This window comes from Dipodomys ordii, unplaced genomic scaffold (genome assembly GCF_000151885.1).
Source record: "Dipodomys ordii isolate 6190 unplaced genomic scaffold, Dord_2.0 Scaffold111, whole genome shotgun sequence".
NCBI lineage: Eukaryota > Metazoa > Chordata > Mammalia > Rodentia > Heteromyidae > Dipodomys > Dipodomys ordii.
The window spans coordinates 1123928-1138256 of record NW_012267327.1 but is presented as its reverse complement, the minus strand read 5'-3'; the positions used below and the strand labels follow the sequence as shown (position 1 = coordinate 1138256).

Genomic DNA, 14329 nt, shown 5'->3' with positions numbered 1-14329 from the left:
AGTACTTTTCTTATCTTTTATGAGCTCACTGATGACTAAATTGTGAAAATATTTCTGCCTATCTTAAGCTTATTGCATTCAGTAAATTAATTATCCATCTATCACACTGTAGAGGTCTGATTGTGTTTTCTTGTTACCATGGTGATATCCTGTGCATACTGAACATATAGAATGTATTTTTTATTATTCCTTTTATTAATTAAGTATATTAATGTTACTCTTCACAGAAGCAAATACAAGTCTTTGAAACCCTGAGCTGTGGTGCCTTCTTAGATGGAAGGAAATTAATGGCATTAACCACATATTTTAGATTTGGCCTGAATCTATACCATTATGTGAATTCAGATTTCCAGGATAAGTGGATCTGATGTGAGCTGTCAAAGGAAATTCAAGTGTGGTTGCTGAGAATACCACAGCCTTCCCTTAGTTCAATCAGACCGGAGCTAAGGAAAATTATCTAGTGCCAAATAGAGATTTGCATCCTTTTGCCAAACTACATGGGGATTCTTAATAGTTCGTTGACAGTTATGTTTTCAGGGCATATTAATCAGCAAATACATAAATTACATATAAAATCAATAAGAATTAATATATAAAACATTGATAGGTTGAACTATGAATAGATGTAAAATAATTCCTATTGTCTTAAATATTATATTTTTCTAAAACAACTTTTATAAATCTTAATAAATGACAGTATATTAGACTGAAAATAGTATGACTAGAGTTGGAGGAAATTATTCTTTTCTATCTTTCTATTTTTAGATTATCTTAGTGTTTCCTTTGTAAAATGAAATGTATTGTTCATTAATAACCGGATCAGCTAATTATTGCTTTTCCTAATATAAAAAAGACCTAGGAAAGGATTTATACATACAAACGACAGTGTTTTGTAGTTTTTTTTATGAAGGTACTGCCTTTTATGTATTTTATTTAGGTTCTAACTGTACAAGCGGAGTCCATGTTAGGGCTTGAATATACAGCATAGTACAGCACTTGTACTCTTGTACTTAGTTTGGAATCTACCTTTTCTAGCAGACAGTCAGCTTCTTGAGGGAGAGGGTCTGAGCCTTCTCCATTCTCAGAGAGTCACATAATTCTGTGTAGGCTCCTGAGAAAAGATTTGCTGAATGATCAGCAGTGGCACTGTTTTTAACTTTACTGTTCTGAAATAATACTGAGTCATTCTACCTCAGATCCTATCTAGGTTTGGAACCATGCAGTATGTACCCATTGGCACGAAGGTTAAATATAGGACTTAATTCATGCAAAGTCATCATAATAATTTTGATATGTAGTAAAAGCTACCAGGGCTGGGAATGTGGCTCAGCATGAAGCCCTGGGTTCAATTCCTCAGTACCACATAAACAGAAAAAGCTGGAAATGGCATTGTGGCTCAAGGGGTAGAGTGCTAGGCTTGAGCAAAAGAAGCTCAGGGAAAGTGCCCAGGCCCTGAGTTCAAGCCCAGGACTGGCAAAAAAAATAAAAAAAATAAAAAAGCTAAGTATTTGTTGCTATTACATTATTTTCATATATTACAAATTAAAATGTCCAAGATATTTTTATAAAAATAATCATTGTTTTTGAGAGAGCTACAAAAAGGTATTTCTTTTAGATATTGCTATTTTTATTCTATTTTAAAAGGATTAGACAACAAAACTGTATTTGTTTAGAAAGTAATTGGTTGTTTTTTAAAAAAATATCTTGTTTGCATAGTTATGGTTTCATTGAATGATTGCATCAAAGTAACTTCCTGCTAAGCCCACGCCCATGTTGTAATTTACACTGTACTTGTTTTCTGTGCTATACATAAGTGTACATGATTAAGAATTCTCTAAAGTTAGAGAGAAGAACCTTAAGAACTAAAGTTGCCACATAGTAATTGCTTTTTGTTCAAACCAGCTTTACCTGGTATTTGGGGAGCAATAAAGGGTTTCACATGAAGGCACTTTTTCAGTGACTAAAATTTATTCCTTTAATTCCCACAAAGTTCTTGTTTCTCTGCCATTTTTATGGAAATACTTCTGAATTATATGTCATCCTTCCCTGACTTTTCAAAATTACTTATGCAGCTGAGTGAACCAAAGGGCATAAGAAGCTATCCCAGTCAATACAATGTATTTCTGGAAGCTTAGATTTTTGTACAAGATTTAGGGATGAGTTGCATGAATGAAGGGGAACAAATTGAAATTAGAATCACATATGTATTTGGATCAGGATGAAAAAAGTCTTCTAAATGTTTAAAATTAAATATGAAACTTCAAACAGATTTCAAGGTTATAGTGTCTAGTCACAGGTCGGAAATCGAGCTTCACCCTTTATAAGTATTCAAGGAGCAACAGAATACCCCCATGTGATAAGCAATATTTATTACTTTAATAGAGAACTGCCCTTGGGGTTGTTACCATGTGTGACACTATATTCCTCTAGAGCAGACCCCATGGACAATGCTGTTCATCAAAGATTAAATTACCTCTCATATCATTTAGTAGTTGTCCATTCCAACTTTGTAACCATTCATTTTTCTTTATTACTTTTAATTTGTAATATTTGAGAAATTTTCAGAAGTAACTTAAGGAAACAAAGATATTAGTTCATTTTAAAACACATCAAATCAAAAATGGTCTCTGTTCTCAGAAAGAACCAAAGTGCCTATATTCTTTAATAAGAAAAACTTTGCAATAGAACTCTTCCCTGTGAGAGACGATTTCAATCTTGCTCAGAATTTCTTTGTAAATATTTATAGATTAAGGTGTTTGGGAACATTGTGTGAATAAGCAGGAAGTAATTTTATTTCATGTATACTACATGTGTCATATCACATTTTGTTTATTAACTGAAAGAAACTAATGGTAGAGATATTCCAAAATAGATAACATTAGAATTTCCCTTTTATAGAACTATAAGTATATTTGGATGTTTGGTTGCTGTGTAAGTATTACTATGGTATATGCCTTCTCATAACAGTCTGTATGTGATATTTTAAATGCTTTTGATTTTTTTGGAGTTTACAAATTAGTAACAAATGAAAACAAACAGCAGCAAGGAAAAGTATACTTAGGCTATTTTGCTTTATTTGATAAAAGACTATCAATCATTTCATGTCCATGAAGTTTGGGGAAACATTGACTAGGTATTTTCATCCTCCTAATTATAATACATGTGTCTACCTTACTCAGTAATAAAAATTCATTAAGTAAAAATCTCACTATTATAAAGCTGACTTTGATTATCTCTGGGATTGTCAGAACTCTCCTCTGTCTAGTAATTTGAGAGATTTCTCTCCTGTCCAGTTTTTATAATAGCCTGGCTACTTTCTTACCAAATATTTTGCCATTTCCATAATAATGGATCTTATTAAGGCATATATAAAGGCATTTTTTAAAGGTGTGGATAAAATGAAGAGTGACTAAAAGAGAATGTATCCTTCCTTATTATCAGTAATTGCTAAGTGTGTGGTGATGGGTTTTTAACTACTTCTTGGGCCTTTTTTTCTGAGGATTTTGTGCTAAAATTATTCCTATATGTATTATGCTAGTCATTAGTATCTTATTCGACACGAGAAGAATTCTGTCAAAGCCAGGTGTGGTGGCATGCACTTGTCATCCCAGCAGGAGGATGCATGTCCACTCTGTTCTAGACAAAAGTAGCACAAGATACTAACTGAAAAATAAAGTAAAGGGGAAGTAGCACTGTGGCTCAAGTGGTAGAGTGTTCACCTTGAGCTGAAGAGCTCAGGGAACACCCAGGCCCAGAGTTCAAGCCCCATGGCTGACAAAAACAAAAATAAAAAAATAAAGGAAAGGGTAAGAGTGTTACACTACTCACCAGCTGAACAAAAACCAGTTTACAATGGAAGAGATTCTACTTTTCCAGCTTAGTAACCATTGATGAAATATTAAAAATCATACCATGCTAAGAAATAGATGAAATATCACAAAATTAAGAAAAACAGTTTTAGAAATTGTTGCATAAAATTATGTGTAATTATATTTAACTACATGTATCCAATGTAGAATTATCAAATCAAGTTAATTAGCATCTCCATGACTTTGCACATTTGTGATCTCTGTTTTGGAGGAATCTTTAAACTCTTTTGTTATTTTGAATTAACTGGTTACACATTATGGAACGTTAGTTTTGATTCTTCCTACCATCTGCAGTTTGGTACACATTTACGCTGTCTCTAACCCCTTGCCATATTCACTTACGTTCTCATGACCACTATTCTAGAACAAGCCATGTGTTTCTTCATTTATTTCACTTGCCTAATTTTCTGTCCCTGTTCCAGAGTGATAGTATTCCATGCCTTGTTATGACTAATAAGATTTCATTATGTACATTTTACATTTTCTTGATCTTCTCCTGTATTGCTGAATATATGGCTTTGTTCCATATCTGGCTATTTTGAATAGTAGTATAATACAGAAGGGAGTGTGGGTGTCTTTTCCATATACTGATTCATTTCCTTTGGTTATATACCTGGTAGTCATTCAAATTTATTTAAAAAAAAAAACAACTAAGTGTGGGCTATGCAGTGACTTACTGGCAAAGAATACACTACAGCAAAGAATACAACAAAGAAGAAGAAATCAACAGCAAAGAAACGTGAGAAACACTTAATACCTCAGGCAGTTAATCAAAGTCACTATCAGCAATATGAACCCCAGCTATGGTGTGTTCAAAATGGCTATTTCTATGGTATTTTCCCCAGAAACTTAATCATAAGAAAACAGTAGTCAAATCCCAATAAAGGAGCATTCTGTAACATGTCTGATCAATAGAACATGAAGTTGTCAAGGCCATTGAAGTCAATTGTCACAATAAATCACAAAAGCAAAATCATCAAAATTAAAGTTAAAAAAATTAAGAAGTAAGCCAGGGAGTTATGAATACTACAACTAATAGTACTCTAAAAGTGTACCTGATTTAGAAAAAGGATATTAAATACAAAATAAGGAAGCCTGAATAAATTATGAATTTGAGTTAATTAGGACAGTGTTTTACATAGTATTTCTTAGTGTGGATGTGAGTGTGAATCTGTTATCACCTTCCAGATCAGATGCTGTCAGAATTCAGTGCTGCTACTTGTCCAGTAGTGACATCAACTGCTTTTTGTAACACTGAATAATATTAGAAGGAAAAGTGGCTTAAAGGCACACTTAGAACTATAAATGATTACTGAATTCAGAAACAGATGAATATCAAACATTATAAATGAATGTAGGAGGTTATAAAAGTCAAGTCTGAATCTTCAAAGAGGTAAGTAATTTAGCCCTGGAAAGGAAACTGTCTGGTATTTCAAACAGTATCCTGCTTATTCTAGTCAGGCTATTTGAGTAACTACCATAGTTTTTATACCAAATAGCAATCAGGTTATGCACATTAAACACATACATAAAACTCAAAACTTCCACCGAATTAGTATGCTCGAAACCTACAGTTAAAAAAAATACTTGTTACTTGCTTTTTTATGTTTTATCAATAAAGGAATATTTATAGCAGCATAGAAAGTCATTGATTTTAACAGAAGTTTACTTTTCTATATTGTTTAAAGAATAAATATTTAATTGGGATTTTTAAAAATGTGAATGTATACACAAAATATTTTGACTTAAAACTTATTCTAAATATTCATTTATTCTATTTAATTAATTTAATTTAATTGATTTAATTAGGTAGAAAAATTGACTTTACTAGGTACATATGTAGTAGAAAATGTTTCTAAGTTTTAGAATTCTTGAAGTGTCAGAATATTTTATAATCTAGATAACCAGGAGCAATATGTATTACTACTTTAGGTAACTTCTGGCCTCCTCATAGGATGCCATAGATGCCTCTTCCCTTTTCTTTTTCTCTTTCTCCTTCATTCCTTTCCTCTTCTTTTCCTCCTCCTCCTCTCCCTCCTCTCCCTCTCCTATTCCTCCTCCTCCTCCCCCTCTCCTATTCCTCCTCCTCCTCCCCTTTCTCTTCCTCCCCTCTCCTCCCCCTCCTCCTCCTCCCCCCCCCTCCTCCTCCTCCTCCTCCTCTTTCTCTTCTTCCTCTTCTTTTTCTTCTTTTTTGTTTTGGCAGTACTGAGATTTCAGTTTAGGGCCTTGTGCTTGCTGGGCAGGTGCTCTGCCATTTGCGATATACCACCAGACCTTTATGGTGTTTTTTTGAGATAGAGTTTTGTATTTATTCTGAGAGCTAGCCTGGAAAATGATCCTCCTGTTTATATACTTCCTGTGAAGTTGAGATGATATTCTATGCCACAATCCCCAGCTATTGTTGGCTCACATGAGGTTCTGTCAGACATTTTCCCCAGGCTGGCCTCAAATCTCAGTCTTCCCAGTCTTAGCCACACTAGTAGCTAGGATTACAGACATGCTCTACCTTACCCAGGTAGTTTACCCAGTTTCTTTAGAAATGTCATTTTGGGTTGTTTGCCCTGACTCTTGTTCCTTTTCCTGTTCTCTTTCTGCTACGTGTAGTGGAAACCTATCTGTCTGTTCATTTTGTAATATTACCCTTGAGAGACAATATGCACTCTTGCATCTGTTATTCAGAGTTTACATCTAAAAGCTATACAGTAACACAGTCCTTATGCAAACCAAACAACTCCATAAGAAATGAGAGGCCTGAACTGAAGCCATGAGCATCTAGCACACAATGGCATCTTTGTGGCTTTCTGTTGTAGTGCGCTGACAGGCAGAACTCACCAGTCACCTCACCAGGATCTTCCCCTCTTGCTCAGAGAAGAAAACCCCAGACAGATCCTCTGCAGGTTCCACATCTCAGCCTGCCTCCAGTGCCTCCTCGTCTGGATCTAATTCAGAAAGGCATCGTCCGATCTCCCTGTGGCAGCCCAACTGGTTCACCAAAGGTAAGTCTGTCCTATTACACAACAATGATCATATCCTTCTAGAATCCCTATTTCTTGTGGTTTTATGAACAACTTTAATGAGCTTCTTATTTTGTTGATGTTAAACACACTATCCTACTCCTTTTTTGTTGTTATTGTTGTTGGTCGTGGGGCTTGAACTCTGGGCTTGGGCGCTGTCTCTGCCCTCTTCACCTCATGGCAAGTGCTCTACCACTTGAGCCATAGCACCACTTCCAGTTTTCTAGTGGTTTATTGGAGATAAGAGTCTCAGGGACTTTCCTGCCTGGGCTAGCTTTGAACCATGATACTCAGATCTCAGCCTCCTGTATAGCTAGGATTACAGGCCACCGGCTCCTGGCTACCCCTACTTCTTCTTTTATTACTATAATTATTGTATAACTATTCAGAGAGAGCATATCTGTAGCTTCTGATTTGCTCAAATAAATGGCAGCATAAGTATAGTTATTCTATAAAGTAGATTTAAAAGGTCATTATATGCATTAATAGAATTTGCATGCTGTTATCAAATGATATTTTATACTCAGTTTCATAATATCATGACAAGAAAAATGCGAAGGGGGTATTTTTGCATAAGGGCTTAAGGTATGATAAATTATCACCCATGTTTCAAGGTGACTGAGAGAGAGAATTATGTGTACTTTTGATACCTGTAGGAATTAATTATAATGAATTACAATATTTGCAAAGTAATTACATTACTGTTTAATATTAAAGACATAACTAATCATAAATTCAAGCCAACAGTTTGTTTTAGTTTTATGTGGATTCTTTTTTCCAAATTTATTAGTTCCTATTATACTTTACATAACATCATATTTTAAAAATTAATTCCATTGGATTATAGGTTTCACAATCTAAAATCAGCAAGATATTTTATTTATTTTTTAGCAAGATATTTTATTAGTGCTAGCTTTTCCCTTAACTTGATTTAAGCTCATATGAAAAACTTACTAGGATATGACTTAGAATAGTGTAAATATGCAGCAATTCTTTTATTTCTCTGATACTTTTTAGTATTAAGAACATACTTCCTCAGATTAATCATGTAAATAAAAATCAAAAGCTATGAAGGGTTCATATTCAATTCAGGAGTGTATTCCTACATATTTCCTCATAAAAACTGAAATAATTGTCTTTTTAAAAATCCACAAAATTCAAGTTACTCAGTAAATAATTTGTCACCATTAGTTGATGATTTTTACTGTTCAGCAGTAACTAATAAAGCACCAGAGCAAGTTTGCCTCGTATTAGTCTCAGTATTTTTAAGTGATAAATATGGCAATTTACAAAAAGTAACGTTTTTTGTCTTCCAGAAATATTAGCAATATACTTTTTGTGGAAAAAATGTAAAACAATGCTAATCTTAATGGAATTCTTCTTTTTCTTAAACATAGAAATATGTGAATGGATTCCATAGATATTGTAATGTCATCAATGTTTTGTAACTTTGGTCTTCTATTTCTTTCTGTATAGTTTCTACAGTATATTTGTTTTTGTAAACTCATGTTTACAAACATCTTAATGAAAGGGTTGATATTGATCAAGATGTGTTGTGTTCATACGTTGCTTTGTTAAATGGCAACTCCTATGTACAACTACTTAAAATCATAATGAAATATATTCATGTAAGCTTTTCACTAAATATTTCATGTGTGATGAAAATAAATGTATTAAAAGAATTACATAGAAATCTAATAATATGCCACTTTGACTTAGAAAATAAATATAGAAGTCTAGGAGTCCTTTCAGTATATGGTATAACTTTCAGTTATGTCTTTTTTTTCTGTTTTTCTTTCTTTTCTTTGGTGTCTCTTTAGTCTTCTCCCTGCATGGTGAGAAAGCAAGACAAGCCCCTCCCAGCCCCTCCTCCTCCTTTAAGAGATCCTCCTCCCCCTCCACCTGAGCGACCTCCCCCAATTCCACCTGACAACAGACTGAGCAGACACTTCCATCATGTGGAAAGTGTGCCTTCCAGGGACCAGCCAATGCCTCTTGAAGCCTGGTGCCCTAGGGATGTGTTTGGGACTAATCCATTGGTAAGCTGTCGCATCCTGGGGGATGGCTCACCTAAGCCTGGAATCACAGCAAGCTCAAACACAAATGGAAGGCACAATAGAATGGGCTCTGACCCAGTGCTTATGCGGAAACACAGACGCCATGATTTGCCTTCAGAAGGAGCCAAGGTAAGACCTATGCAAAAGAGAACCTGAATGAGTTGCTCTTTAAAGTGTTCTAATAGGTGTTGTGTTGAGTGTGAAATACTGCTCAGTGTTTCTGTTGTTTTTTATTTTTTTAACTGCCCAGTATGCCACTTTTCTGAAGGTCTTTAATTATGTCCAAGTTATATATAATGAGAAGCTCAATAAAACTTTAATGAAATCAGTAAGGATGTTCTAGGAATGATTTAATTTTAATGTTTAGACACTAGACAATTTGCTAGAGATTTACTTAATCTTTCTTCATTTACCTGCTAATTTTTTCCCATTAATAACTTGCTAGTGTTAGAGTCAACACTGTTTTTCTTAACGTTCTTAGTTCTAACAATGATCAAAAACAGTGGCATAATTAAATATGCCATGAATTGTTACCGCGTAGGCCAAGTACACTTAAGTTATTCAGATAAAGTGAAATTCTCACCTACTTAAAATCCTGAAACCAGTTCACTCTTACAAAGAAAGCTTTTCTCCATAAAACACAAAGAAAATTGTACTTGCCTATAATCTCTGCTGTAGTTTATATGCAGCAAAATCATTGACTTTAGAAATCTTGCTTAGACCCTTGGCAAAGCCTTACTGTAATCATTTTGATATTTGCTTCCATGATGGTTTTGACTCTGAGGTCATTTTATTATCATTTCCCCTTACAGAATGAGGCCATGACTCTACATATCTGTTAGTCCTAAATGATTATTTTAGAGGACATACTTATTCCTTGAAAATAATATAATGTTTTTGGAGTTAGGGAGTTCATCTCATAAAATATACAAGGACAATGAAGAAGTCTTAAATGTGCCATGTACTCTGTGTGTGTGTGTGTGTGTGTGTGTGTGTGTGTGTGTGTTTGGGCATGGTTGTAATAAAAACTCTGTATAACAGTGTAATCAATATAAACAATATTATAAAATCATATCAGTGTTATGGAAGGATAGCCAGGATAGAAAGAATGAACCTTAAAGTGAAGCAATTCAAGCAAAGGAAAAGTGTTAGCGGTTTCCTGTGACTCTTTCTTAGTGAGTCATTTTGGTGTTGAAACTCTCATCAGCTTTTCTAAGGTTTTCTTCAAGGTCATGAAACAATGTATATGTAATAGCAAGCATGTCAAAAAGAAATCTGATAATATTTCTGAAAATGAAGAGGCTATTCTCAAAACAGCCTTTCTGTCATCTACAATGTTCCAACATACATAATCAAACTTGTCTTGTGACCAGTGTTGGAGCAAGCTCCAATGTGAGCAAACTGGTTGTATTTCAGCACCATGTTACTATATTTTCTGAATCAACTTCAGACACATGTAAAAAATAATAACATTTCTTAACCTCTTTCAGAATTATTTTATGTTTTACTGTGTTTCTATGTTAATACAAAACAGAATTTTTTCAGCCTGAAGGCCTTGGCTGTTAATCTTTTTATGGAATGATATAGTTTCAAAAACTGGAGTGACAATGTCTTAGAGGTCTGAAGGTTTTTTTAATGTTATTATCAGTATAAAATATTAATGATGAATTTAGTTATGATTATAAAAGTTTCTTCATAAGTGTTTCCCTGTGAATTTTCATGTTTTGATTATGAGTATGGATGGGTTACCAGAAAATGTTTAATAAGTTCAAAGTTTATCTCTCACCAAATACTGAATTTTAACTTTGTTTAATTTAAGATTTCTTAGGGTCAAGCCAGGCACTGGTGGCTCATGCCTGTAATCCTAGCTACTCAGGAGGCTGAGATCTAAGGATCTTGTTTCAAAGCCAGCCTGGACAGTAAAGCCTGTAAGACTCTTATCTCTAATACACCACTCAGAAAACCGGAAGTGGTGCTGTGGCTCAAGTGGTAGAGCACTAGCCTTGAGCAAAAGAGCTGAGGGTCAGCACCCAGGCCCAGATATCAAACCCCATGACCGATCAAAAAAAAAAAAAAAAAAAGATTTGTTGGGGTCAAATCTCATATAGTTTGTTAGAATTATAATGTTTATATCCTGAAAGCTAATTTCATGTTACAACTAGAAATGTTGTTTTACAAAAATTAGCCTAGTTGTTTGACTTATAAAAAGCTTATAAAAGCTTATAAAAAAGGATTTATGTATAGTTAATGTATTAACTGCTATAAAAACAGAGCCTGTCTCTTCTTTTATTGTCTTTATGAGTGAAAAATGGTTCCACTTTTTTTTTTTTTTTGGTCGGTCATAGGGCTTCAACTCTGGGCTTGGGCATTGTCCCTGCACTCCTCAGCTCAAGGCAAGTACTCTACCACTTGAGCCACATTGTTACTTCTGGTTTTCTAGTGGTTTATTGGAGATAAGAGTCTCACAGACTTTCCTACCTGGACTGGCTTTGAAACGTGATCCTCAGATCTCAGCCTGCTGAGAAGCTAGAATTACAGGCGTGAGCCACCAGCGCTAGGCTTGGTTCCATTTTTAATAGGCCACAGAGAGTCTCACAACTTCCATATAGTGAAAGAGGCCTAATCTGCCTCTCATTTTACTATTGAGAGCCTTTTGAAGCTGGGTTGAAGTAACAACACAACTGGGTTTATTTAGGACCCTGTAGTTTCTGTGATCCTGGCTTGAGTTTATTTACCAGACTCTGGAATCAGACCAAGATTTCATTCCTGCTCTAGCCCACTATTCTTGTGGATATGAGCAACTTTTCATATACACCAGCCTGCAACTCCATTTACTCTCCTGACTTTACAGAATGGAATAAGAACAGCACTTTATATCTGGGGAAATGTTTAGTCTCTAACCACTTGTATTCCTAAACCTCTGGATTTGAGAATAAAACAAAATCTGACAGCTAGGCCTGGACCCTTAGTATACATTTTTAGCAGTTGACATGTCCTTTTAAAATATTTTGTCTCTCTTCTCTTATTTATCCTGGCTACTTGTGTATGATTACTAAGTGCTCAATAACTTGGTTGCTATGATTAAGTACTTGCATCAGTGACTGGGGCAAAAGAGTGGAGGTTTGCTGGGGTCGTTGGATAGTGGTGAAACATAGGGAGGTGAAGGAAGAGGAAGTGCATGGAGTGCAGGCATATAAACAGATTTTTAGCATCTTGCCAGTGTCAACCTTGGCCTTTACCTGAAGGAATAACTTTTTTTTCTTTAAAATGGAACTTTTTTTCTCTTGTGAAGTGATTGAGGTTAAACACATTGATCATTAGATCACTTGTATAAGGAAATCTGAAAAAGAAGACTACAAGGTGATTTTGGTTGTTTTTTGGGTTTTAGAAAAAGTTGTAATGAAATGATAGCCGTGCATTCTTACATTGCATGCCATACCTATGGTAGAATTTCTGCTCCTCTGTGTGTGTGTCTGTGTGTGTGTGTGTGTGTGTGTTCATCAGAACAAATTTTGTAGAGCTATCTGGAAGCTGTTACATTAATATCACATAACCCAGGAGTTTCTACAAATGTAAGCAAATCGAATGTCTTTGGCAAGTATTAAAACTAGCATTGTCAATATTTGAGATTTAGTTTTTTCACAGAAGTAATACTTCATTATAGATACCTTTCCATTTTAAAGAAAAGAGAGTTTAGGTCAGTTCTGAATGTTTAGGGAATAGCTAAAATGCACATTTGAAATACCACTCTGGAAGTGGGATGAGGCTACCAGCTTTGGATCTGCACTCTGTCAATGGGCCAGTTCCAAGTGTCTGGGAAACCCATTAGCCTGCCTACTATGTAAAAGGTATGGGAAGCAAGAATGAATTAAATTAGAATTATTCCATTTTCTAATTGTAGAAATCTGAAGAAAAAAAGCAATCATTCAGTTTAAGAATTGCCCATGGTATGCCCTTGCTCTCATTTAAATTCTCTGTCACTTAAAACTAGCTTCAGAACTAGATGTGCTGGCATGTACCTATAATCATGGTTCAAAGCTAGCCTCTGTAAAAAGTTGCCAAGACTCCATCTTGACCAACAAGTTGGCTTTGTGGTATGTGTCTGGATATCTAATTTATGTAGTAGAATGGTTTGAATCAGGCCCTGGCCAGGGGAGGGGACGATGGAGGGGGGAGATGTAAAACTCTATGCAAAGAAATAACTAAAGTTAAAAAAAAAGGCAGATGGTAGCTCAAATGGTACAACTGCTAGCAAGTGCAAGGCTGTAGTTCAGACCTAAAAGCCACATACACATAAAAAAAACCCTAAGGAAGTACTTTAATATTAATATGAATTACAACAAGAGTTCAAGGTTTATTTGAAAACTATTTTATTGTCTGAAATACTCAAATTTTATCCATACAAACTTTATTCCTTACTCAGTGCTTTATTTCATTATTTTGTCATTAGTTTGTTTTAATTATATAAAATGAAACTGTTTCCCTAAGATGTTTTAACATATGATAAAAACCTAAAATGTATCTACTTATGTCTAGATATTAACATTGAGACCAACTATGATTATTTTCACTCTTTGAAAGATAAAGAATGCTGCTGGAATTTTAGTGATTAAAAATTATCTTTAACTGGTCATGTTATTTATGGTTACATTGTATAAAAGAAAGCCCTATGTATAACAATCTTTTGAAAATAACTGTTAGATAACTATGTCACATGCTCATCACTTTTGAGATTGTGACATTCTCTATTTCTGATAAGAGACACACACTTACATGAGTGACCTTAAACTTATCTATAAATTTTTAGGAGTTGTTTCACTTATAATCTTAGGCTGAAGCATAAAATATACAGCTGGTTTTGGGTGGAATAGAAAGGGGATTATAAGTATAGGATGGGTGACTTATTTGCATTTGGGGTTTCATTAAAATATTTAAAATTTTTTTGACTGTGATAAAATTTTCACAGAAATATTTTCTCTAATTAAGAGCCCCAAATATTTTCTGAAAGTTTTCTTTGCTTGTTTATTGTTTGTTTTAATACTGGGGAAACTCACAATTTCAAGCACAGATCTGATGTGGTGCTTATTAGAGAGATGATTTACCACTAAGTCCATATCCTTTTGCTGCACTGATTATTTTGATGTAAGGGCTCACTTTTTACTTATTGCTCACTTTTTATTTATTGCTGGACAGAGATCCTTCTATGTCATACTTAACATTGTTGGTGAGATGACAGATGTGTGCCTTTACATATAGTCTTGAGAAATCCTTGCCAGGGCTGGTCTGGCACTTTTATTCTTAAGGTTTCCACATGACTAGGACAATCATGCATGTGTAGCACTGAATTTAAAGGTTTTAACATTACTTTTTAGATGATTTCTGAGTCATA

The 14329-nt window shown here is 34.6% G+C and overlaps 1 protein-coding gene across 4 annotated transcripts in view; it reads left to right on the top strand.

The window, feature by feature from the left end:
- The window catches only part of Cblb (Cbl proto-oncogene B, E3 ubiquitin protein ligase), a 164865-nt gene that overhangs the window by 123560 nt on the left and 26976 nt on the right, over positions 1-14329 (top strand). For all 4 annotated transcript variants that reach the window (XM_013028556.1, XM_013028557.1, XM_013028558.1 and 1 more), the window contains exons 11-12: positions 6680-6865; positions 8704-9069. In XM_013028556.1, the coding sequence (XP_012884010.1) occupies positions 6680-6865; positions 8704-9069 (552 nt within the window). The remainder of the gene's footprint in view (positions 1-6679; positions 6866-8703; positions 9070-14329) is intronic.